This window comes from Seriola aureovittata, chromosome 18, assembly GCF_021018895.1.
Source record: "Seriola aureovittata isolate HTS-2021-v1 ecotype China chromosome 18, ASM2101889v1, whole genome shotgun sequence".
In the NCBI taxonomy this organism is placed as follows: Eukaryota; Metazoa; Chordata; class Actinopteri; order Carangiformes; family Carangidae; genus Seriola; species Seriola aureovittata.
The window spans coordinates 1,940,401-1,963,566 of NC_079381.1; the positions used below are offsets into that span (position 1 = coordinate 1,940,401).

Here is a 23,166-nt window from a genome sequence, read left to right on the forward strand (position 1 = left end):
CAACGTCAGAACCATGAATAAAATTCTTATATGAAAAGAAACACTGAGACCTGCAGGGACTTAAACTCATTCAGGACAAAAATGCATCAGATGGTGTTAATATCTTCAGGCCTGTACGTGTAACTGTAACATGTTTCACTTATTACATGTGAATATTGTTCACTGTGCAGCAGGTTGAGTCTTTGAAAATGAAAAGTCAAATTCTATTTTCATTTTCAAATTGTTAGAGAATTACAGTTTGACTTACTGTGACATATTGTTTACATGTGCAGGAAATCAGGTGACATTATTTATATTGCATTTTTGATTTTCAAATTGAATTAATGTGAAATTGTCCACTGAAAATTAACAGCTTTCCCATTTTCATTTTAAGAAGATGAATGAGCAAATTTTTATTATTTTCATTATATCCATTTTCATTTTTACGACAGAGTATTAGAGCCACACTGAGGAAAAAAGAAATCTGAAATTTTGAGAATAAAGTTGTAATATTATGAGAATTAAAAATTTCAAGAGAAATTTTTTTTTAGGAATATTACATCAACCAGTCAAACAGGTGACAGTCAGTGTCAGCTGCTGTTTGTCTAACTATAGAATAAACTCAGTTTCTTCACAATATTTTCAATGTCCTAATGATGATGATGATGATGATGAGCTAAAAGATGAAGTTTCTCCTTATTAGTGGAACCTCTGCTAAAGTAGAAAAGGTTTAATTCATTAGTGACAATGTTGAAGTGACTGACTGACTTTGCATGTTTCGACACGTGAACAAGGTTTATTTTGCACAGGTGATTTAGTGTTCTGAGATCTGCATTAAGAGTTGTGAGAAAGATGTTTCTGATGAGTGAATTGCATCAAAGAGATTGAGAAAAACTGTGAAAACAAGATCTGTCCAAAAACTGAAGCAGCAGAGGTTCAGATCCCGACCCGATAATTTCTTTACAAATATATTTACAGGGGAGAAAACAACCAATGGTCAGCACTTCCTGTGTGAGTGTAGTACAACACTATGACTGAGATCTTCAGAATTACAGGAAAGAAATCCACAAAAAACAAATCAACTCAAACTGGATATCATGAGTGTAGGATTTATTACAGGGCTTTTATTTTGTCAAGGCTTTGTGTCATCAAACAGGAAGCTAAGATCAAACCACTGATTGGCTTGTATTGTAAGAGTTGGGTTGCACTGGATTTGGTCGCGTTGGAACTTTGTTGACTTCATTGTTTTATCCTCTTTAGTGTCTGGATGAAAAATGAAAACTGAAAAACCTCGGAGCAGTCTGTCCTCTCTGCAGAGCTCCGGTCTTAACAACAACACCTGTCAATTAGTGGCTTATATTCACTTTCATTTTCTTTTAGCATAGAATCATTTGCATCAAATCTTATTTGAAAGCAGTTTGCTGAAGTTTGACTGAAATTCTTTTTAATCTTCTTCTTGGTCTTGACTTAAACATTTTTGTCAACTGATCTTATAAAGACAGAAAAACTAAAACGTCCAGAGTTTAAATTGAAAACGGACTAAAAAGGATGAAGTTGACTAAATATGACTGAACCTCACGGAGAGTTTTGATCTCAGGTCTAGGACTAACACTAAATCTAAAACAGATGACAACATGAACACTAGTTTACTCAGTTGAGATAGTTGTCATTGACAACTGAGCAAACTTCATCTGCTAATGGAGATCATGACATGTCTCACACAGAAATGTAATATATGATATATACTGTATGTCCCTATATATATATATATATATATATCAAGATTGACGTGGCTATATATGACACTCCCAAGCGGATATATTATTATCACATATAAACATCCTCTGGATAGAAGATATAAGTTTATAACATACAGTATATGAAATACCCATAGTAAAATTTGCATATGTACATATATTAAATTATCTATGATGATTTTTTATATGGTATCACATTTTGTGACCATATATGTTAACAATGTACAGTATTTTTATTTTTATTTTTTATTATTTAAAATATGCAGGTTTATTAAAACAACATACATATAAAAATTCTCTAAACACATTTCTTATTAATTTCTCAAACATGTCGATCTCTCCATTCAGGGACAGTGGTCTCAGACTTTTGGACCCTACTGTATATAATATGAACATATACTGACAGACTTTGGGATGGATATATATCTATGTAACATATGCCTGAAATATAAGCATACAGACATAAACATGCATACACATAATTGTATGGGCTAAACATATATGTCAATATATGAATAGTTTTATATATAGCTTTTACATACATGTTTTTATTAAATATGTGCATTTATTTTATATATGGAAAAGCATATATTACATTTATGTATGGGGTGGTTGTAAGCTGTGGAAAATGCTAAAAGCTGGAGAAAAAGCTGGAGCTCACGCCGTCAAGCAGAGCAAACAGGCGCTGAGCTGTATAATGAGAAAATGAAAAGATGCTCTTTAGATACTGGGCCTAGAAAAGTTCACCCACCACCGACACACTGACATAAATGTACAGTATCATGTGAAGCTGACTCACCTGCATCACACCAGACTGATGTAAACATATAGACAGAGCAGTCTCTCTCAGAGGCATGTGACTATTTGCTAATAAGTATTTACTAATTGTCCCTTTAGACCCCTAAATTATAAAACAACGTATGATATGATTACAATGATAAATGATAGATGAGTAATATTCAAATCTCCCAGCTCCACTGCGTACTTCACCTGAAACACAGAGCGTGAACATGGAATGCAACCCCAGTGGAGTGATGGAGGAAAAGCCTGTGTGGTGGAGGTGAGATGCAGCTCTCTGTCCTCAGCTGAAGAACAGGCCATCAGTGCAGTCACCCCTTTAAACCAACCAGAGTGGTGTCATAAACTTCCCTCCAGTGCTGCACCACTAACGCATCTCTTCACGTCCTCCATGACAGTAGACCGTCCACCGGTGCGAGTCTTTTCACCGTTTCCTCCTGTCGGGACGAGGGTAACAAACACTGTTCTGCCAGACCGGGCGGAGCTTTACGTCCGCTGGTTTCAGGTCCTCACACTGAGCAGAGAAGAGGCCCGCTCGGAGCACGGGTGGCGCTCAGGTGCTGGAAGTCCACATGTGGATCTGTTTGGCGATCTGCAGCACGAAGACAATGTCCGGCCGCTGGTCTGGGTCCGGGTTGATGCACATGCTCACCAGGTTCCGCAGCTTTTAAGAGAGGCTGGATTAGTTTACGAGGCTGATGTCAACAAATCCTTTGAAGAGATCAAACCAACAATGTGTTCCCTCCTCTACCCTACACTATCTCTGGCACAAACACATTGAACCTTGAAGTCAAAAAAAACTAAGTGCAAGGAGTGCTGCTTGGGTGTGGAAAAAATGCCATATGACTGCCTGGACCTATCATGTTACAACTTCTCTGTCCTTATAAATGGAAGAGCCCAAAGGTGGCCATTTTATACTTGCCCTGACGAAGGCCTTAAGGCTGAAACATCTAGGCATGTTTTTATTGGCTTTTTAATTCACCACCCTCTTGAGTGCCTCAGATTTAGCCAAGAATCCACATTAAACCTTTGTTTTTACAGGTTCAGTCATTTCCTACAACAGCTGCTCACTCCAGGTTTTATCAAACGTTAGTCCAGAGGAGGAAATGCTACATTAGTTGGGGAATATTTTCGCTGGCGGATTAATCCACTCTTGCTGCTCTAGTGATTGTTTTTTTGAGTCATATAGGAACAAAAATTTAAACTAGATAGATAGATAGATAGATAGATAGATAGATACCTTCTCAGAGTAGTGGTCGGGGGGGAGGGGAGGGTAGTCACACCGCTCGATCTTCTGGCAGAGAGAGAGGAGGTTCATCTTGTCCCCATAAAATGGACTCTGCAGAGCCGCCATCTGAAGGAAGAGGAAGACGGACGGAGGGGAAGAAGAACTGATGTGGGTGCAAGACAATGAACACTGGAAACAAAAATGTTTACGAAGCTCAACTAGCACCACCTTTCCCCAGGGCCCTGATAACAATGTTCTTGACTAACATCCAAGAGATTAAGGGCTTAATTAGCCAGAAAAAAAATGTTTTTCTACGTCGTTGGTGCTGCGGCCTACAGTCAGTCTGACCACTGATTGGTTCAACACGATACAGACTAAGACAGCAGTTCCTTTTCCAACTCATTGCTCACTAAAAATGTTGGCAACCCACATCTGAACCCACAACGATATGGAGGCCGACATTCTCCGAGCTCTTTTTATTTTGATCATAATCATTGGACATTCAGGACTGAACTGCGAGTGGGAAAAATGTAGGAATCTTCTGTTTGAATATTCTTGGTTCATTTCAAATTGTTTTGGTGAATTTTCCATCAACGTTCATGTCAGTACAGCTGCTGTAGAGACTAACATGGATTATATCAGATCTGTTGCAATGATCAAACAATGGTTTGGTTCAAATGTGGTGTTAATGGTAGTGTAGTAGTGTTATACAGCCAATCATCCAGCTCAGCTGTTGTCAATCTGTATTTCAGAAGAGGAGATCAGTCGTTGTTCAGCTGACTCGCTGCGGACAGACGTCTCTACTAAAAACACAAATCACTCTCACACATTTCACCGTACACCTCTGCAGAGGTAACCCTGCCGTCTCAGGGGTCTCTGGGCGCTGAGCTTCTTTCCTCACAGTGTGAGGAGGTTAAAATTATAATCTGTAACTTTTCCACGTTAAAATCTCTAAACAACTGCACCTGTGTTCTATATGTTGTTGAGTTGTGTTCTTACATCATCCCAAATGTTTCCATCGATTCTCAAACCAGAGGAATCTGTGATTTTAATCATGGTAACGTTTCATTGGTCGCCTGTCAGTGACATCATATCCTCTATGATCATGTGTCAGTGTGTTTGTCTGACAGAAGCTCAACATTGACTTTTATCTAGTTTTAAGCCACACACACTTTTGACACCTTGGTGGTTTTCAGCTCTATATTTGAACCAGATGAAGGATTTTAGTCGTCGGACGTCTGGATCTGAAGTTATCAGAGAAACAAGCTGAGGAAATGTTCGACAGCTCAGCTCCCAGCTGCTGGAGACGTCCTGTCCTGTGTCACTGAAGAGCGTCGGTGAAGTCAAACTGTTTTATTCAGTGTTTTTAACAGTTAGAATCACCTGGTCTGTTTGATTTCCTGAACCACTCACACTGAAGGAATCCAAACCGGGAGGAGTTTACGGTAATGGTGGTGAAGACAACAACTCCCACAAAGTGTGTGACTCACCTCGTACAGGAGACATCCCAGGGACCAGATGTCTGATTTAAAATTGTATCCGTTCTCATGGATCCTCTCCGGTGACATGTAGTAAGGAGTCCCCACTGAGACAGAGAGAAGTCCATATAAACCCTGACTGAGCACTCTAACACATGACCTGACATAAGACCTATGAGATTATATCTGCTGTCACACTGTGTGTGTTCATGTATGTGTGTTGTGTGAGTACATGTGTACACGTGCTTTACCTAAGGAATGAGCTGCAGTGGTTTTAGAGCTGAAGAAGCGGCCTAACCCCAGGTCACCCAGCTTCACCTCCCCTGTGGCTGTTATGAACACGTTGGCTGGTTTAATATCTGGTTCACACACACACACACACACACACACACACACAGATATACACAAATTTAAACCAGGGAATATCCACACCTTTAACATCCATCATGCTGTATTTGTAGAAAAAGATGAGGATGTTTCTCTATAATGACACATGTTGAATTTTGACTGCAGAATAAACAACAGTAAAACAAGAACGAGGTTGAGAGAGGGGATAAAAATAGTGATGCAGTGAAAAGAGCGGGAGGATGAGTGACAGGATTAAATACTGTAGAAACCAATCAGGAAACATGGAGGTAAACGGTGTAAATGAATCTGTGAGTAGCTGTTTACCTCGGTGCATCACTCTGCGTGAATGCATGTGCTCCACAGCACTGCACAGCTGCACGAAATACTTCCATATGGTCCGCTCTGGGATGAGCCGCTGCTTCTTCTTGAAGTACTGAACACACAGAGGGTGGAAGTGTTAGTTAGTCGAGGGGATTGCATTCTGGAGAGAATCCCTGGCTAATACTGGGATTTCAATTTATTTTTCTGTTCAATTCCTAATGTTTACGCACTAGTGATCAACTCATCTGACTATCTTCATCCCTGCATGTAACACCTGGTCTGACCTTTATCATCTGGGACAGATCTCCAGCGTCCGCCAGCTCCAGAACAATGTTGAGCTCATTGTCTTCGATGAAGGAGTCGAGGTATTTGATCACATTGGGGTGATTCAGCTGCTGCAGTGGATAAACAGGAGAGACACAACAGCTGTGACCATCAAGAAGCACAGCTGAGTGACGGTGTCCACAAATGCATCAAATCATCCGCACCGATGGACACGTTTCGAATAAGCGTTTAAATGTGACCCTCTGCTTTTGTGTTTGTTCTCATATATTTTATAGATTTACCTTCAGCAGGTCGATCTCTTTGATGCAGTCCTGACGAGCCTTGGCATCCATCATTTCAAAGATCTGCGGCGACAAAGGTAAATAAATATGAATAAATATGATTTTTTTCTTCCATCTAGCTTTATGAAAGAAAGTCTATTCTCATGTATCTATATGTTTGAAAAACTAATATACAAGCTGATAAACCACATTCACGTCAGATGTTATCAGAGTTTTCAAGCTTTCAGTGTCCACTGGGAGAACCGAGACTTTACTGATGAGCACAGAGGAAGAGGAAGTATGGAAAAGCATTACTGCCGCTGCAGTGGAAAAGATGGATGTTGTAGTTCATCATAATGAGAGACTCAGTCATGATGACGTTCTATAATGCTGCATGTGATGTCGTTGTGTAGGTTTTGTGTTTTGTGCTGCTATGTCTATACACACTGTTTCTCATAAAGTTGGAATAAAATATTTTTTACGTCTTTCCATGAAATGATTGTGACAATGTGATTTATTCTTGACAGATAAAGTGTATATCTTCTCAAAACCTTAGTAGTCAATCTCTTCCAAAGTGATTACTGATGCATTTAAATAGGAATAAACAGAGGATTGTGTCTGAAAACAAAATTATTCCAACTTTATGTGTGTACTACTGTATGTGAGACTGAACTTCATTGTTTTTTGAAATGCAGTCGGCCAGCATGATTTTCAGCATGTATCTTATTTTCCATTAGTAATGACAGAAAGCTAGCTGGTGTGCACAACTTCATGATGATAGGCCTACCTCAAAATACTGATAAAGTTTCTTATCATTTTGTGTCATTAGTTCTCATTGGCTGCTGAGCAGTAGGATTAAACCATTTCTGTATACAGGGGGATTTCCTGCCACTATTTAACATGCTAAAGATCCAATTATTTCTTTGTCCATTTCTTCCTTTTTTGTGTAGTTTCGGTTATATTACCAATATTGACAACGGCAGTTGTAGGCTGCTCCTTCAATGTTGGTTTAGGATACAGACAATTGGAATGAGTATCTGGATTTCTTTTTTTTTTTTTTTTTGTATTTTAATTTAATTTAGGTCTGTGACCAGCAGGGGGCGTATTAGACTAAATCTTAATCCTGATGAAAAGGTCAAATAAGGACAGATTGACAAGAAGATTTCAAGTAGGTGCTGAGGTGCATGGACGGCTGAAACTGCTAAAATCCAAAATAAATAAATCACTCAAGAAATAGATTAAATAAATTAACATGCCTTTAAATGCACCAAAATAAATATTAAAATTAATACAGGCATTAATTAAGTAATAAAATATGACAATCTAGATGGAACCACAGGCCCTGTGTTGGTAATAACAGCATCTGTATCAATGTATCAGAATAAGGTGTAGACCTGAGGCAGTATCAGACACTGTAACGTACCTGGACTTTCTTGAGTGCAACCAGCTGTCGCTCCAGCAGGTAGGTGGCTTTATAGACCTCACTGAACTGGCCCCGACCAATCTTCTTCTCAATGCGGAAGTTTGCCAGAGTGCAGCAGTACTTACAGCTGGGCATGTTTTTCTGTGCAACAAAACACCAAGTTAAAGTGTCATTATTACACAGCCAAACACTGCTCCTCTCCTGACACATACTCCAAGACTTGTCCCAGTTCAGGAGCTCAGCACGACGCAGTGCTGGGGGCACTGAGGGGAAAAAAGGAATCTGAAATTATGAGAATAAAGTTGTAATATTAGGAGACTTTGAAACATAAAATTTTGAGAGAAGAAAACAGAATTTTTAGGAATATTACATCATCAATCAAAGAGGTGAAAGAACAGTCAGTGTCAGTCTGAGCTGCTTCTGGCAGCTGCTGTTTGTCTGTCTGACAATAGAATCAACTCTAAACTAAACTTTCTTCACTATCTTTTCAATGTCCTGATGCTGATGCTGATGCTGATGCTGATGCTGATGATGATGCTGATGATGATGATGATGATGATGCTGATGCTGATGCTGGTGATGATGCTGATGATGATGATGATGATGATGCTGATGCTGGTGCTGGTGATGGCGATGATGATGATGATGATGATGATGATGATGCTGATGCTGATGCTGGTGATGGTGATGATGATGATGATGATGATGATGATGCTGATGCTGATGATGGTGATGGTGATGGTGATGGTGATGGTGATGGTGATGGTGGTGATGGTGATGGTGATGGTGATGATGATGATGATGATGATGATGATGATGCTAAAGTAGAACTTCACAGGACGTTCCTCATTTTAAAGCTTCTGATATTTCCCCTCTGAAACAACATGGAATCTAAAATTACGACTTTATTCTTGTAATATTATGATTTTATTCTCGAAATTTCCTTTTTTTCCTCAGTGTGGCTCCTAATACTCCGTTGTAGATTTTTACTCTGATAAAACCTACATGAAAACTATAAATGTGTAATTACAAGTTATTTTAATTATCATTTTAAAATAGTTCCTAGTCGTAGCTAGGCGACAGGAGCAGCACTTTGCCAAAATCCTCCATAGACCAGACCGGTTCAGCCTTTCTGGTCTACGACACCAACAAAGGGCCACACCCTCATAGACCACGTCCTCCGAAGGATGCGGCCCCTGAATTGGGACACAGCTCAAGTCTGACTGGCTCTTATGGCCTCATAAAGCTTTGGGGCTTCAGACATTTGGCGGTCTGAAAAAAATTATAGAAGCCACTAAAACCTGGAACGAGGCTGACTGTGGAGAAAAAAGTCCAGAAGCCTGCATGTTGTTGTTGTTGTGCAATGTTCATGTTTCATTACATCGAAGATGCCTTATTACATCCTTTTTAAATGGATGTAGCCTTGACCCGGAGGAGAAGTCATCAGGTGGTGTCCAACCTTCATGGAGTGTTGGACCCTGACCACAACACTCTTCAGTTGGCGGGTCTGCAGCGGTGGCCAAGTCACTGCCCCTCTCCTCCAGGCTTCCAGCTAGTGTCCTCTCTCTTATGCCAGAGCCAACAAGAGGCTCTTTCCGCCACTTCTCCGAGCCTTCAGGCAGCTGTTTTCCTCTCGTGGTCCCTCACTCCTACTTTTGTCAGCAGATTCCATACGGATTGGATGGGAACAGCGACATCCCACCTCCACTGTGAACAACCATGTCGTCCACCCTCTTTCCCGACAATCGGACCGGTTGTTGGTACTTGGTCTTCTTTCTTTCTGCCGCTTCTTCACAGCCCTCTTCCCACAGAACAGTTTTTCCCTTCTGAGGACCAGATAGTGACATCTGGTCTCAGGGCTGTGGACAGAACCGCTTCCAGAAAGTGAAGTTTTCTGCCTAAGTAGACTCTCATCTCCCACCCCTGGCTGCTCTGCAACAGGTTTTGTTTGGCCTTGCGGTGGGCGACTTCTCTCTGCCCCTCTTTGATAAAGGTGAAGGTGCAGTGGTTTTGTTTTGGCTGGATGCTTCTTCCTCCTTTCCTGCTCTAGGATGTCTGCTAGCAGCACCCTGTCATGACGCCATCTGTACCTCCCCTGGGCCAAAGCAATTTTTGCACCCTGACAAGATGTGTGCAAGGTGTGCAATATGTTGCAGTAAAATAATTAATAAATGACGTGTCTAAAACTCATTTAAAAGATTTAAAATATGAATGTACTTATCTTTGTTGAGACCCAGTGTGATGTGTACTTCTGATTGTGTCTTTCTAGTGTATATCTCCATATTACTCAATTATTTATCCCACTAATGAGCTTGTGACGTAGTTGAGCTGCAAAACCTTTAAACTGTCAACCTGTATGAAGCACCAGTGACTTCTGAAGCTTCACGTCTCAGTCTAACAGTGTCTACCAGCGCCTCCAAAGCTCAATGATAAAGTTAAATTATAACTCGCTGTGGTTGTGGTTATATGATGAATTATGTGCCAGACTACTTCTTGGCCGGGAGCAGTGACTTCCTGGGGTCTCTGCTAGTTGCCATGGTGAGGACAAGATTTCAGGAAGTGACTGCAACCAGGCCAAGGAGTAGTCTGACCACCTGAGAAACCACAACTTGTCATTTTTTTAACTTCAGAGTTCAATTAGATGGAATGTGTTATTGTGTCTTTAGTGAGATTTTGAAGTTGCATTTTTAGAACATGCTTTTTTCTCTATTATAATTACTGTTTAATAACACACAGGTGAGACGTCCTACCTGATCCTCCTGACCAGTTATCTTGTACAGATTGTTGTGGTTGTCTAAGTTGGGCTGGTTGTTGTTCTGTGCTTCCATGGTGGCATCACACCCGCCCACTGCTGCAACAAGGAAGATGATGATTATTCATTATTCATTTATTCAGCACATTTCCAGACATACAGCAACTTTTTTTTTTACAGAGCATTAAAGAACAAAGTTTTAACTCCAGTGATGAGAGGCGGGTGAGAGATGAGAAGCATGTGGGTTCACTTAATACATCATCAGTGTCACTTGCTTTCTTGCTTCTTTAACTCTCATAAAGCCTATGCACATGGACAGTGTGTGTGTATGTGTGTGTAGGATTATGCATGTGCTGATATTTGCAAATTATAATTCCTCACTGAGACCACACACGCTGGTCGTTATTTTATGTTCTCATCACTGACAGAGTGAGATCAACCAGAAAATCAGGAAATGATTTAATCAACTTGGTAACACTGAACTGATCATAACAACACTCCTTAATACCAGGACAGCGCAGATCAATAGCAGGTGAACTGCACACACACCCTCCCACGCTGCAGAACTGTTCACATGTGTTAAAGACTTACATCTGGATCTAGATCTGGGCCAAAACAGACCCCTTTTCTGGGATTCATTCACTTTTGCTTTATTATATAAGGCAAAAATTGTGAAACAAAAGTCACAATGGACAATCCATGCTGCCTCAGTCAAATCAAGAATACATGGGAACAAGATCTGGGGACAGACCTGAGCTATGGGACCATATTCTAGACCTGGTCCATTCTCCTTCCATATGTGCCCATCACAGTCCCATCCAATTTAAAATCCTACACAGAATCCACTATACAAATGCCAGAGTGGCAAAAATACATTCTAATGTTAGTGATATCTGTAATGTGGTCATTGTTCCTGACTCTTTATCTTAAATTTTTGGCAGAGAAAAAAATACATGTGGCATTTTGTTCTGTTGGATTTGCTTTTCTTCTGTACATAAATAACTTTTTTTTTTTTTTTTTAAAGAGTCACGATAGCTTCATGCCTGTATGTCCACATGAAGCTGGTTAAATTAGTAAGATAATCTCCGCTCTTCGTCTACATTAAAACATGTTCATTTCCCCAGAGCAGCCTTACCAGTGTGTAAATCTGAAATACTGACTTGGTGTTTCACTGGTGGACATTGACTTATTTAGACGTGGGGAGGCTACTTTATGTTTTCGTTGCACTTTTGCTCTGTGCAGTTACCTATCCATCCACCCATCCAGCTGCTGCCTTATTACTTCATCTGTCTGCACTCTTGATCATGTATTTTGCATGTTTGCAAAAAGCTTGTTGTAAAAAGCAAGTGCGCATGGAAAAGAAAGAAATTTGCATTCCCCAGGACAAAAGAGTCACGATGACTGAGTCATAGTCATATAAATAAAAGATGTTGCCACTGAGTCTCATCAGATTTTTGCTTTCACTTGTGCATGTTGCTGCAGCTTTGCAAGTTTATGAACAGGAGTCCACAGTCATGTCAGCTGCTCTGTGAGGCTTAGGCACAGCAGTGCTTTGAGTTAAAGGCTAATGTCAGCATGCTAACATGCTAACATGACGCAGTAGTCATTATTATCATGTTCATTATGGCCCTGTTCAGACCGGGTATTAACATTCATCTCGGATGATTTGATCACAAGTTCTAAGCTCTAAGTTCCTCAGTTCACACCTGATCTGATCTCGCTTTCCCACTTTATATTCAAATAAACAGGTATGTGTCCTTGTTTTTAACCAAACCAAAGAACCAAAGATCCAAAAAGACAGACGGGTCTGTTGTCAATGTGCTTGTGTGTGCTTGTGTGTGTGTGTGTGTGTGTGTGTGTGTGTGTGTGTGTGTGTGTGTGTGTGTGTGTGTGTGTGTGTGTGTGTGTCTGTGTGTGTGTGAGACAGAGAGAGAGAGAGAGAGGGGGAGGGAGAGAGAGAGTGGGGCACAGAGGGCCTGAGTGAATCATTGCTCCGCTGACAGCTCTACAGTGAAATCAGGTTTTATCCATTTGAAATAGTCAAATATTTTGGGTTCATTATAAACTGTGTAAGGACTAATCAGACTGTGTCAGAGGATGTCAGATCCACGCTGCTAGCATAACGAAAATCCATGGCTACAGTGATTTGGTAACCAGTAGAAATGAATGGAATATCACACAACATATGAACAACACTCTTTTTGCAATCTTTCAGATATGTTACTTAATTATATGTGTATGAGAACAGGTGAGAAAGTGTTTTCAAAAAGGATTCTGGCAAAAACATCAGTTCCATTGGCTGGACCTGTGCTGATAGGTTTGTGTTGAACCAAGGAACTGGAACCCTGAATCACCACGTGGTCATGGTTGCATGCCTCTGCCAGCAAGCCAAGTAGCAGGAAATGGTCAGAATCTCCCCTTCCTGGCTGTCGCCGGTGTGGAGGCATAATAATATTTCTGTGCTCTGCCTTAAGAGTATGAGAGGAAAACTAAATCTAATCGCCACATGGTTCAAATGACTTATTCCTAAGCATAGGGACCAACTTTCTATCAAATTTCATTGAAATCTGTTGAGTAACTGCTGATTAGTGGCAGCATTGGCTATACCTGGAAACATAAAATACAATCATATAATTATATTGCAAAAAAGTACAGCAAGTACACAGCAAAGTACAAAGTACATACCGTAAACAGAGTACAAAGAAAATGACATGATAATAGCTTTAAGCCTCCTCAGTCACAACTACATACACTGTGAGCTAACTGCTAATCCACAGACACAAGCGAGGACTCATCACTCTCTCTGACAGTGGAGCTGAAGCTCGCTGGGTGCCTGCTGGTGACTCATCATGAAGGAGACTTTGCTCTGGTTTTAACTGGAAATGCGAAGTCCATTTCCAAACAAATGGCCGCCACATCATCTGTGTCTTCCCCTTCTGACTGGCTGAGTCATCCCAGCGCGACCTTTGTCTCCTGCTTTATTCAAATAAGGTCAGATTTTGAAAGCAGCATTCATACGTTCTGAAGACTCGACCTCTGGAGTTACCACTGCCAAGTGCTGAAGTATTAATGACTTGTTTTACTGCAAATAGCTGCTGAGATATCTCAGCTGGGTCGTGCTGAAACTTGCTCCCTGTACCAAAGCATTACGAGCATTATTCTTCAACACCCCCCGCCGCCCATCTCTGATGAGTCAGGTTTAAGTATTTAGCTAATACTTGAAACCAGAGTGTAGAGTGTGCATGTGCTAACTTGAGCCCACCTTAACCTCCTCAGCGCCACTAACCATTAAAATGTTAGCAATGCCAACTGGGCCTCATGCCACCACTTGGGTTACACACAGGAACAGATCTGTGCTGCATACATATGTCAGGCTGCTGTTAATTGTGGTAATGAGGACTATGCTGTTGTTGGCATTCAAGACTAGGAAATCTCTCAACGTAGGTCTGCCTGACCGTGCAGCATGTCGACAGTGCACTGCCTGCCAGCTCTATGGTTTTCCATAGAGTGTGTGGAGGATTCCCGCTGAGAAAAACACTCACACCCCAAAAACTTACTGTGAACAAATGCCTTAGATTTGTTCTCTGGCTCTTAAACAATGTTTCGGCCAGGAAATTGTACAATACATTTTAAAACATGGCTCTGTTTCAATCTCTCCCTGTGAACATAAACCAGCCGGAGCAAGAGCAGGGAAGGATTAGGGGGGGGTATAAGCAACAGAGACTACGTATGTGTGGCTGTGGAGGCAGGAGGATGGCTTTGTTAATGACACGTGGAGATATTACTCAATATGCCCTCGGATACTTTGGAAGGCAGCACCACAAGCTATGACAAAACACATTCCCAAGAATCCAGACTTTACTTCTTCATGTCACACTGTGATCATGCAGAGCAGGCTGACTGCTTCTGTGTTTCTCTTGGACATTTACCGAAACTGACGACTCAACTGAGACTCAACAACCTGCTGGAAATGAAGAATGAAACTGAATTTGAATAATCAGTTTTGGGTTTCACTCCTGGCATCTGGTACACATGCTTGGTACACAGAGTCTTTAGATACAGTCTCATGGACTCCTGACTCCACCTGACCCTTGCTCATCACTGTACTTTCTACTAGCACATTGAATGGTCTTCTTCAACCTCCATCCCATTGATGCATTGACGAATTTTCATCCTCTTTTTTTTTTCTTAGGAACTATGGAAACTCAGGAACTGAACGAGGGAATTTTCATTCACACATTGAATTTGAATGTTCACCACAAGTGAAAAATTTAAGATTAAACCAATTAGAAAGATTGACTAGATTAAAGGTGTTTTCACACCTAAAGTTGCTTTCCTCTGGTCTGATTCAGTTGAAGAGTTTTACAAACTTGCAGGTTCCTTTTGTTTATACACAGAGAAAAATTCAGAAGAACCAAGATCCATCATTACAAACAAATTAAGAACGTTCACTCCCCTGAATGGTCAGATTGTCTAGAGCTGGAAAGTAAACACAGGAAGAAGGTTCCAGGAGCCGTCTGGCTCAAATCTGAGGTCACCTGCTAGTGGGGTCGGAATGAGTTCAGAACTCTGTCACACCAACAACGAACCGCTCCAGAGTTCCTTTGGGACCAGACCCAGACCACCTCCTCCAACCCCGAATGTGATAACTGTTTTTACACCTGCCCAAATGAGTCGTACCAAGGGGGAAAAGGAACCAGGGTTTGGTTTAAAAGACTAAGAGGCGCAGGTGTGAAAACACCCTGAAACTACTCCCTGTCTGTCCGTCTGTCTGTCCAAATTCTGAATAATACCAGGATAAAATAGAGACTTAAGCCAGAGTGTAAGAGGTGCTTTCCAAAGATGCTGCTCATGTTAGTTCATTTCTGTTTACCCTGACCTGAGACACTAAGTCAAGTTGAACCCACACAGCTGTTTCCTCTTCCTCTGTCACGGTGAAAAACAGTTCTGTGCTTCTTAAGAATGTTGCAGAAATTTCCAAAGAATTGGTACAAGGGAGATTGTTGACATGATAAACGGTCAGATGGAAAAAAAAGTCTAATATTCTTATCTCTGTGACTGAGAGTGTGAAGATGTTTGTGCATGTGGGTGTTAATGCTGTGATAGATGGTACCCAGGGTGGACCCTGCTTCCTGCCCAGAGCATGCTCAGACAGACATCAGCCCGCAGTAGGAGACGGTTAGTGATCCGTCCACTGCAGGTAGAGATAAAACATTCCAGTCAGAGGAACAGAGGTTTTACTGGGACTCTGTCAGTGTCTTGTCCTCTCCCCACTCAGCCAGCCATACTTATAAACTTCATTATTTAATAGAAAATCATCACTAAATGTAACTGCACAATGTTAAAATAAACAGGCTACTGTTACAGGAGTGTGAGCACAGACAGTGAAAGTTCATCTCTGATTTTATTATGTCTCCGCACCGGCGACAGCCTGAGCTGTGGGGGACATTATCTTCCTCAACAGCTAGTTAGCCAATATAATAACACTCTTCTTCTGTTCTGAGCAGCGAAGAAGAAGTGATTGCAGTGTGGTTTCAGTGGTTTCATGTGTGAAACTGTAAAGTTTATTAATAAGTTACGTGGTATTGGATTGGTACACACTCGCTGATACCAGATATAGTATTTTAGGCAGAATCAGAGGCATTTGCAATACAAGTATCAGTATCGGAAACAACTCTAATAACGATAGATTGGTAAAATCAAATAGCCAATTAATCAGCTGATATACTGAGGTTGGATTTGGTTGATTACATCAATGTAATATGTTGTATTTACATTGGGTGATATCGTGTTCATTAATGTTCATGCATGTTCCCAGGGTAAGCAGGATCCTTAAGTGGGTGATTTCATGTCATGAATGGATCGATGGTGGCTGGATTATTTGGAAGACGGAATGTCAAAGTGGTGATAAAATAACAGTTAAATAGTTTATTTTCCTCCCTGTCTGTCTATATTGTATCATGGACAAACTGCTGATAGTGTTGCATTATATTCCAGAGATACAGTTGTGGGGAGAAATTAAACTGAAAACAGATCAGACACAAGGTGAATGTCACTTGTCAGCCTTGATGTAACGTTTATCCCTGCACTCTACTGTAAATTTTATAATTATACCTCCTTGCTGGCGTCAGCCAGAGCTGGAGGCATATTGTTTTCAGGTTGTCCATCCGTCCGTCCATCCGTCCCAGTCTTGTGGATATCTCAGTAATGACTTGACAGAACTTCTTTAAATTTGGTACAAACCTTCACCTGGACTCAAGGACGAGCTGAATAGATTTTGGTGGCTAAAGGTCAACTCTTAGTAATCCCTTCAAATTTGGCACAAATGTCCACTGGGACTCAAGGATGGAATGATTAGATTTTGGTGGTCAAAGGTCAAAGGTCAGTGAGACTTTTTAGCCATAACTCAAGACTTCACACAGCAATTATGACAAGGATTTCAAATAAATTGTTAATATTTTATATGAGGAATGTTACCTGAAACTAGTCTGAGTGGAGGAGGGATACAACCACAAGGTGGTGACTCCAGTTTTTAACTTTAACTTTTAACTAAAAATTAGATGTATTTGAAAATGGCCATGCAACAATGCAACACACAATGGAAGTGAAGCCGAGTCAGGGGAAGAGAACAGAAGTCATGGGTGGAGCAGAGATGTAGTGACTGGACTCTTGAGCTCATTTAACAACATTCATCTGCTAAAGCAAACACTATGTTTCTGCCTCACTGTGAGCACAGAGGAGACACAAAGTAAGTATGCAAATAGATCAGATGGTAAATGAAGCGCTGAGGCCAAACGAGGGCAGACTGCACAAAGCCCTGCAGCAGTGTGCACACAGAGGACCTCTGGGAATGAATGACTCACCACTCCTCTACTCGCTGAGTGACAGACGGACTGAGAATGTCCTGTCGTGCTCCAGGTAACTGTCTCTGCTGGAAGCTGGGTTAAACAAATAGAAACATACAACTCTTCTCTTTACTGTGAGAAATGTCAGAGTTTTCACTGCATATCAAAGTCTAAGGCAAAACCAGCTACAGTGTGCATCCTCTCAACCACCGCAGTGACAGACCTAAAACCTCTGACACTCATGGGCAAACAAATTACTCCGTCTTTGTCAAAACCTACATTATCCACAATGCAACTTGACCGCTGATAGTTTGGTTTAAGATTTGGGTTTGTTACTATGCCAGTAGTCTTTAAAGTAGCCTGGAGCCTCAATCAGAGATGTGGAGTGGGCTACAGACGTCTGGTGAGCATACTTCCACTTGGACTCTACTCCCACATGGTTGTTTGGCTCTGCTTGCCCATCTGAATTTAACATTGGGCCAAGAGAATAATATTTTACTCAAATTATAGCAGATTTCTTTATGGAATAGCAGTAAGATTAACACCATGATCATACTATGTTACAGCACTTCATTTGATCTACTCCTGGTCTGCTCTGGTTTCCTCCTCTTTTCCTCTTTGCTCACTCTCAGCTCCACTCATCTATCCCTGGAAATGTCCTCCATTCAAAGAGGAAAATACACATAAAACAAAAAGGTGTTGTGGTTTTTAATCAAAAACTAAAGATGTAAGAAGATTCTCTTCTTAGCTCCTCTCCTCTCTTAGCCCTCTTCCTCTTCACTTGCTTCCTCCACAGGTTTTCACATCTCATTTCCTGTTCTCTCCCTCATTATTTTTCTCACTTTCTCTTTCACTCCTCCCCTCTGCTCCTCACTCCTCAAATCTACACTTCCACCTTCACGTCTGTCCTCATTTCCTCTCCTCCTGACTCCTCACCAAATATTTTTCTCATCCCCTCTCTTTTCTTACTCCCCACGCCATCTCATCCTGCTTGATCTCCTGCTCCACAGGTTTTCTCCTGTTCTTTCCTCTTTGCTCTGTCAGTCATTTTGACCTATAGATGGTGGTATATCACCAGTAACAGAGCTGCATTGATTTGCAGGTTCACTCAGACAGATTGACGAGGAATGACACAAAGCCTAAGTTACTGTATATGACAAACAGGGGTCATGTGACAACATCTGGGGCTGGAGCCCCATAATCCACTTCCTGCTCTGCTGTTGTCTACATATGAGTTAGCATAATACTGCAACCTTAAAAAAAAGTAGTTTTATGCACATAAATCACTTGAACTGTTCCTTTCATTTATGCATCCAGCCTCATGCTATACAAGCTTGTCTTTTAGGAGTATAGAGTCTCTCCTCTAGTGCAATATACTGAAACACAACTAAGTTCCTTGTTCTCGATACCAAAATATCTCATCTGTTAGTCATCACTTGGTCTGTCAGCTTCCTTTCAGACGCTTTCTGATCAGTTTTATCTTTCAACATCCCAACAGGCTCTTTACTGAATGATTCATGTCAGGGCTTCGTTAATCTTTTTTGGAAAGTTGTGTAACTGACTTGACATTTTCTTCCTTTCTGCACAGGAAATGATCAGAACTATTGATCATCTGACACAAAATTTTGGCTGTAATTATTTTAATGCAATTTGACCTTGTTTTAAACCCAAATTATCAACAGTGAATTAAGTAAAAATAATAAAACAAATTAACTTGACTGCAGAGAGCTGTGGTTATTTGTGAATATAAAAAAAATAAATGTCTTGAACATAGATTTCAGAAGTTCTTCCCTTAGTGAATACTCTACAACACCTCATACTTTTACATCAGCTCACATAAGTCAAAGTATCTAAACACAAGTACAAATACAACTAGACCTGCAGGCAGGTTATTACCAGGGTCAAAGCCCACCGCACAATTCACCTGCAAAGTTTCATGCAGATGGCATGCAGAGCCTAAGAGTAGCCTAATTTGCACCAAGATTCAGTGTAGCATAGAAAACTAATGAGCCAAGTTTCATGTTAATAAATGTGATAATTGCCAAGATATGCATTTTTTCAGTGTGCAAAGTTCCATGCAGATCAGACTCACAGCCTAAGAACCCTATAGCATCTAATCAACAGGTTTTTTTGTCCAATAACAGATTAATCATTTGGTGCATTAAATGCCACAAAACATGGAAGAATTTCTGTCACTGTTTCCTAAAGCCCAGTGTGATGTGATAAAAATCAATATCAAATAAGAATAGCAAGAAAACCTCACAGATGACAAGCTAGAGTGTTGGCCATTTAGCAATTAATTGGTTATCTAGCATATATCTAACTCTAGCATTTAGTATTAGTGACACATCGCGTGAACTGTGTGGCTAGGTTACCTGAAAACACTGGTAGCTACACGCACAAAGCACCAGCATTTGTAGCTAGCTAGCTACCTCAAGTTAACTTTCATAAAACAGCAGCAGCCAGTGCACATAACACTAGATACTCTACTACATGCTGCTGTAGCATTACTGTATCAGCCTTACTCTTATAACAGCAGCTAAAGCACTGTAGCTGGCAAGATAACACTAACAAAGTTAGCTGACTATTTACTACCTCCGAAATGCAAAAAAAAGGGGGCAATTTCAGTGCCATAAAATTATTAAATAAACTAATAATCTAGACTAAAAGAGGCAGACTAAATTGATATTTAATATATATATTATTTATTTGATATTAATTTTTATATAAACAGAATTTTCACAAACATTTTTCCAAAATGTTTAGCTTGTTTACTGTAAATAACTTTGTTTACCTTAAATTTCTTTTGTTCAAAGAATGACTGACAGTGGAAAAACAAACTTGTCAGTGCCCTCTGGTGGCTAAACTATGAAACTGCAACACTGTTGCTAAATTAACTCAAGCATATCTTTTATATCTGTGCTGCAATTTGTTGTTACTTATAAATATCATATCATATCATATAAGAACTGCTAAATGGATTAGGCAGCCAGTGTAGCCTGCAAGTTAAAGTTGGCATCCTTTCAGTCTGAAACACATTCTTTCTAAAAATGTACAAATAGAGAGATCACACAAAACTGCCTCCTACTGAGCAGAGAGTGGGCTGTTAATCTTCCAAATAAATCAGTAGAAAGGGTCGTACTGGAACACAACACCAGACATTTAAATGGAACTAAAATAGAAACATATATTTATCTCCCTTCATTAGAGATATTTTAAATCTTGAATTTAAAACATTAAAAATAGATGTTTTACAGCTTTTTAATAATTCATAGGAACCACCCTGCTCAATGGAAACTAAACCAACTCATAAAAATGACTTACGAGACATATGTAAGTGTCAGAATAACAATCTGTGGGTTAAAACCTGTTTCCAAAATCTAATGTCCATAAAACATGCAAAAATGCAAACCTAAAATGGCCAAACTGGTACAGAATGACAGTAGAGCAGAATTAATAATACTCAGTGAGGATGTGTGAGCGCATGGCTTCCTGCTGGGTGGATACTAACCAGCCCTCCCAGTCAAACAGGACACTGTCACTCCCTGTCACAGCTGACACGTGACTAATTTTAGCCAGTTATTTGACCTTGGATGCCCAGGCATCCTCATAACCACCAGCAACCACCCCTGCGACACCACCCCACACTGCAGCCAGCGTCCTCCCCCCTAACTCCCTGCTGCTACCGTTTCATGTAATGTATGTAATGTTCATTTATACCCATAAAACCCCTCACCAGACATGAGGCTCTGCTTTCACACTGCCTGAAACATGTCTACATGTTGTTTTCCTCAATGGAGGGGCATATGCAATAAGCTATCACTGATTTTACATTTTTTATACCATAAACCATATTCAACACCTTCTTCACTAACTTAAGAATGTAGAAGGTGACCATGGTGCATTGCAATGTAATTAAATGTTAGTCAAAATTTGTTTTATCCTAAAATATAAAAAATTGACACTTTGAGGAAAAATAACCCAGAGACTGCAGAAGTTGGCAATGTGTTGCAGTGGTTTCCTGTTATGAAAGAATAGCCTGCACAGATGAAATGAATATCTCAATATTATAGCTCTTTTATGTTTAGATAAACACACTCACCAGCTGGTCTGAGGCAGCCGAATGATACATTGACTTGGAGCTGGACACATGCAAATTTAAATGTGACAAAATTAACTAGAATTAAATTTTAGTCTTAATGTTATGCTGTTTTGTTAAACTTCTGAATTAGATTTGTGTCCTGTCCTGATACAGCACAGACTACATACAGCTCTTGTTTAAAACTGAGAAAAAAAAAAAACATGTTTAAAGCAGTTAGCAGGAATCAATACAGCCTCGTTTCCGTCCAGGGCAGCGGGTAAATATCATTTCCATATGGTCCCGGAGCAGCAGGCTAACGCTGCTCCTAGCTAGGTATGTACAAAGTGGCTCGTGCAGCCTTCCCCGAGAGAGTAAACAGACTGAGCCCTGCTCGGTGAGGCGGTTTACTGCGATACAAACACACATTAATAAATATCAACAAAGATGGCTGGTGCATAAACTGGACCTTAACAACCTCTAAAGGCGTCACCGATGAGCTGGAGACAGTTGTTTACAGTGAGAGCTGCGTGTCTTACCTGAAGAGGGGTCACAAACGTCCTGCTTATTTGAAATCTTTGAACAGTTTCCACGAGTTACAGTTACAGTGATCCTCCGTGTTGTTGTGCAACTCCGCACACCGACAGACAGACCCCCTCCCTCGAGTCTCTCTCTCTCGCTCTCTCTCTCTCTCTCTCTCTCTCGCTGTGTGTGGGTGTGTGGGTGTGTGTGTGTGTGTGTGTGTGTGCTGCGCTGCCACGCAGGCTGCTCAACAGAGTTTGCAGAGACAACTTAATGAATGAGTGGAGGGAGACTTCAAAGTGTAAACCCTCCGCATAGTGCGGTGAGGCTGAGGCAAGTGTTTGTTGGAAAGTAGGTCAAACGTCATCTCCCTCTCTCCTCCATAGACAGCCCCCTGCACGTGGGATGGGGCCATTGTTCATGATGTATGATGTGAGAGTTTTTATGCACGTGACACAGAGTATAAGAAACAGCACAATTCAGTGAATCGGGGCCGCAGCCAAAATTTCAAAAGCGGTCAAGTGGTCAAATTTAGTGCGGTCATAAGAACCACCAACACGCCCACCTCAATAAATATATAGGCTAGGTGTGAAAACTCTGCAAAAGGTTATATTGATCAGGATATTTTAACCCGTTAAAATTTATTCAAAAATCTTTTTTCTAATATTTTTTATTCTTCTGTTATATAAAAGCTGTTTTCTAACAGTGTTTTTGTACTGTGTGCTGGTGCACGCCACGGTCTCCTCTGCTCTGTCTTAATCACAGGTATGGCTGATCTTTATAATGCCCTCATGCATTTATGAATTTATATGTAGAGCTTTCTATGTGTGTATGGGGTTGTTGCTTCTTTTGCGACATTCTCCCTTGTTACTTGATGCATGATTGATGTTTGGAAATCAATCAATACACCTCAAATGTAAATATGAAAACTTTGACCATTTCATTAGTTTTTATTAGCTCTGTACATGACAAACGTTTAAGTGATCGGATCTTCATGTGCTTAAAATGCACATAAATATCAACCAGATATGGAGAATAAAAGTAGAAGACAGTTGTTCCGGTGCACTCCGGCAGCACTACACTACAGGAATA

The 23,166-nt window shown here is 40.6% G+C and overlaps 1 protein-coding gene across 2 annotated transcripts; it reads right to left on the reverse strand.

The window, feature by feature from the left end:
- Positions 1-1,072: 1,072 nt before the first annotated feature.
- nek6 (NIMA-related kinase 6) lies at positions 1,073-22,407 on the reverse strand. Of its 2 annotated transcripts, none has more exons than XM_056404291.1 (10): positions 22,092-22,407; positions 10,628-10,725; positions 7,878-8,018; positions 6,476-6,538; positions 6,194-6,304; positions 5,913-6,021; positions 5,492-5,599; positions 5,253-5,347; positions 3,775-3,888; positions 1,073-3,198 (listed from the first exon to the last, which is right to left on the reverse strand). In XM_056404291.1, exons 2-10 carry the CDS (start codon positions 10,703-10,705, stop codon positions 3,088-3,090), a joined length of 930 nt encoding a protein of 309 aa, XP_056260266.1. In that variant the 5' UTR covers positions 10,706-10,725; positions 22,092-22,407; the 3' UTR covers positions 1,073-3,087. The 2 variants fall into 2 exon arrangements, with proteins under 2 accessions (XP_056260266.1, XP_056260265.1); XM_056404290.1 differs by having other exon boundaries at positions 10,628-10,728; positions 22,092-22,406.
- Between the last annotated feature and the right edge of the window lie 759 nt (positions 22,408-23,166).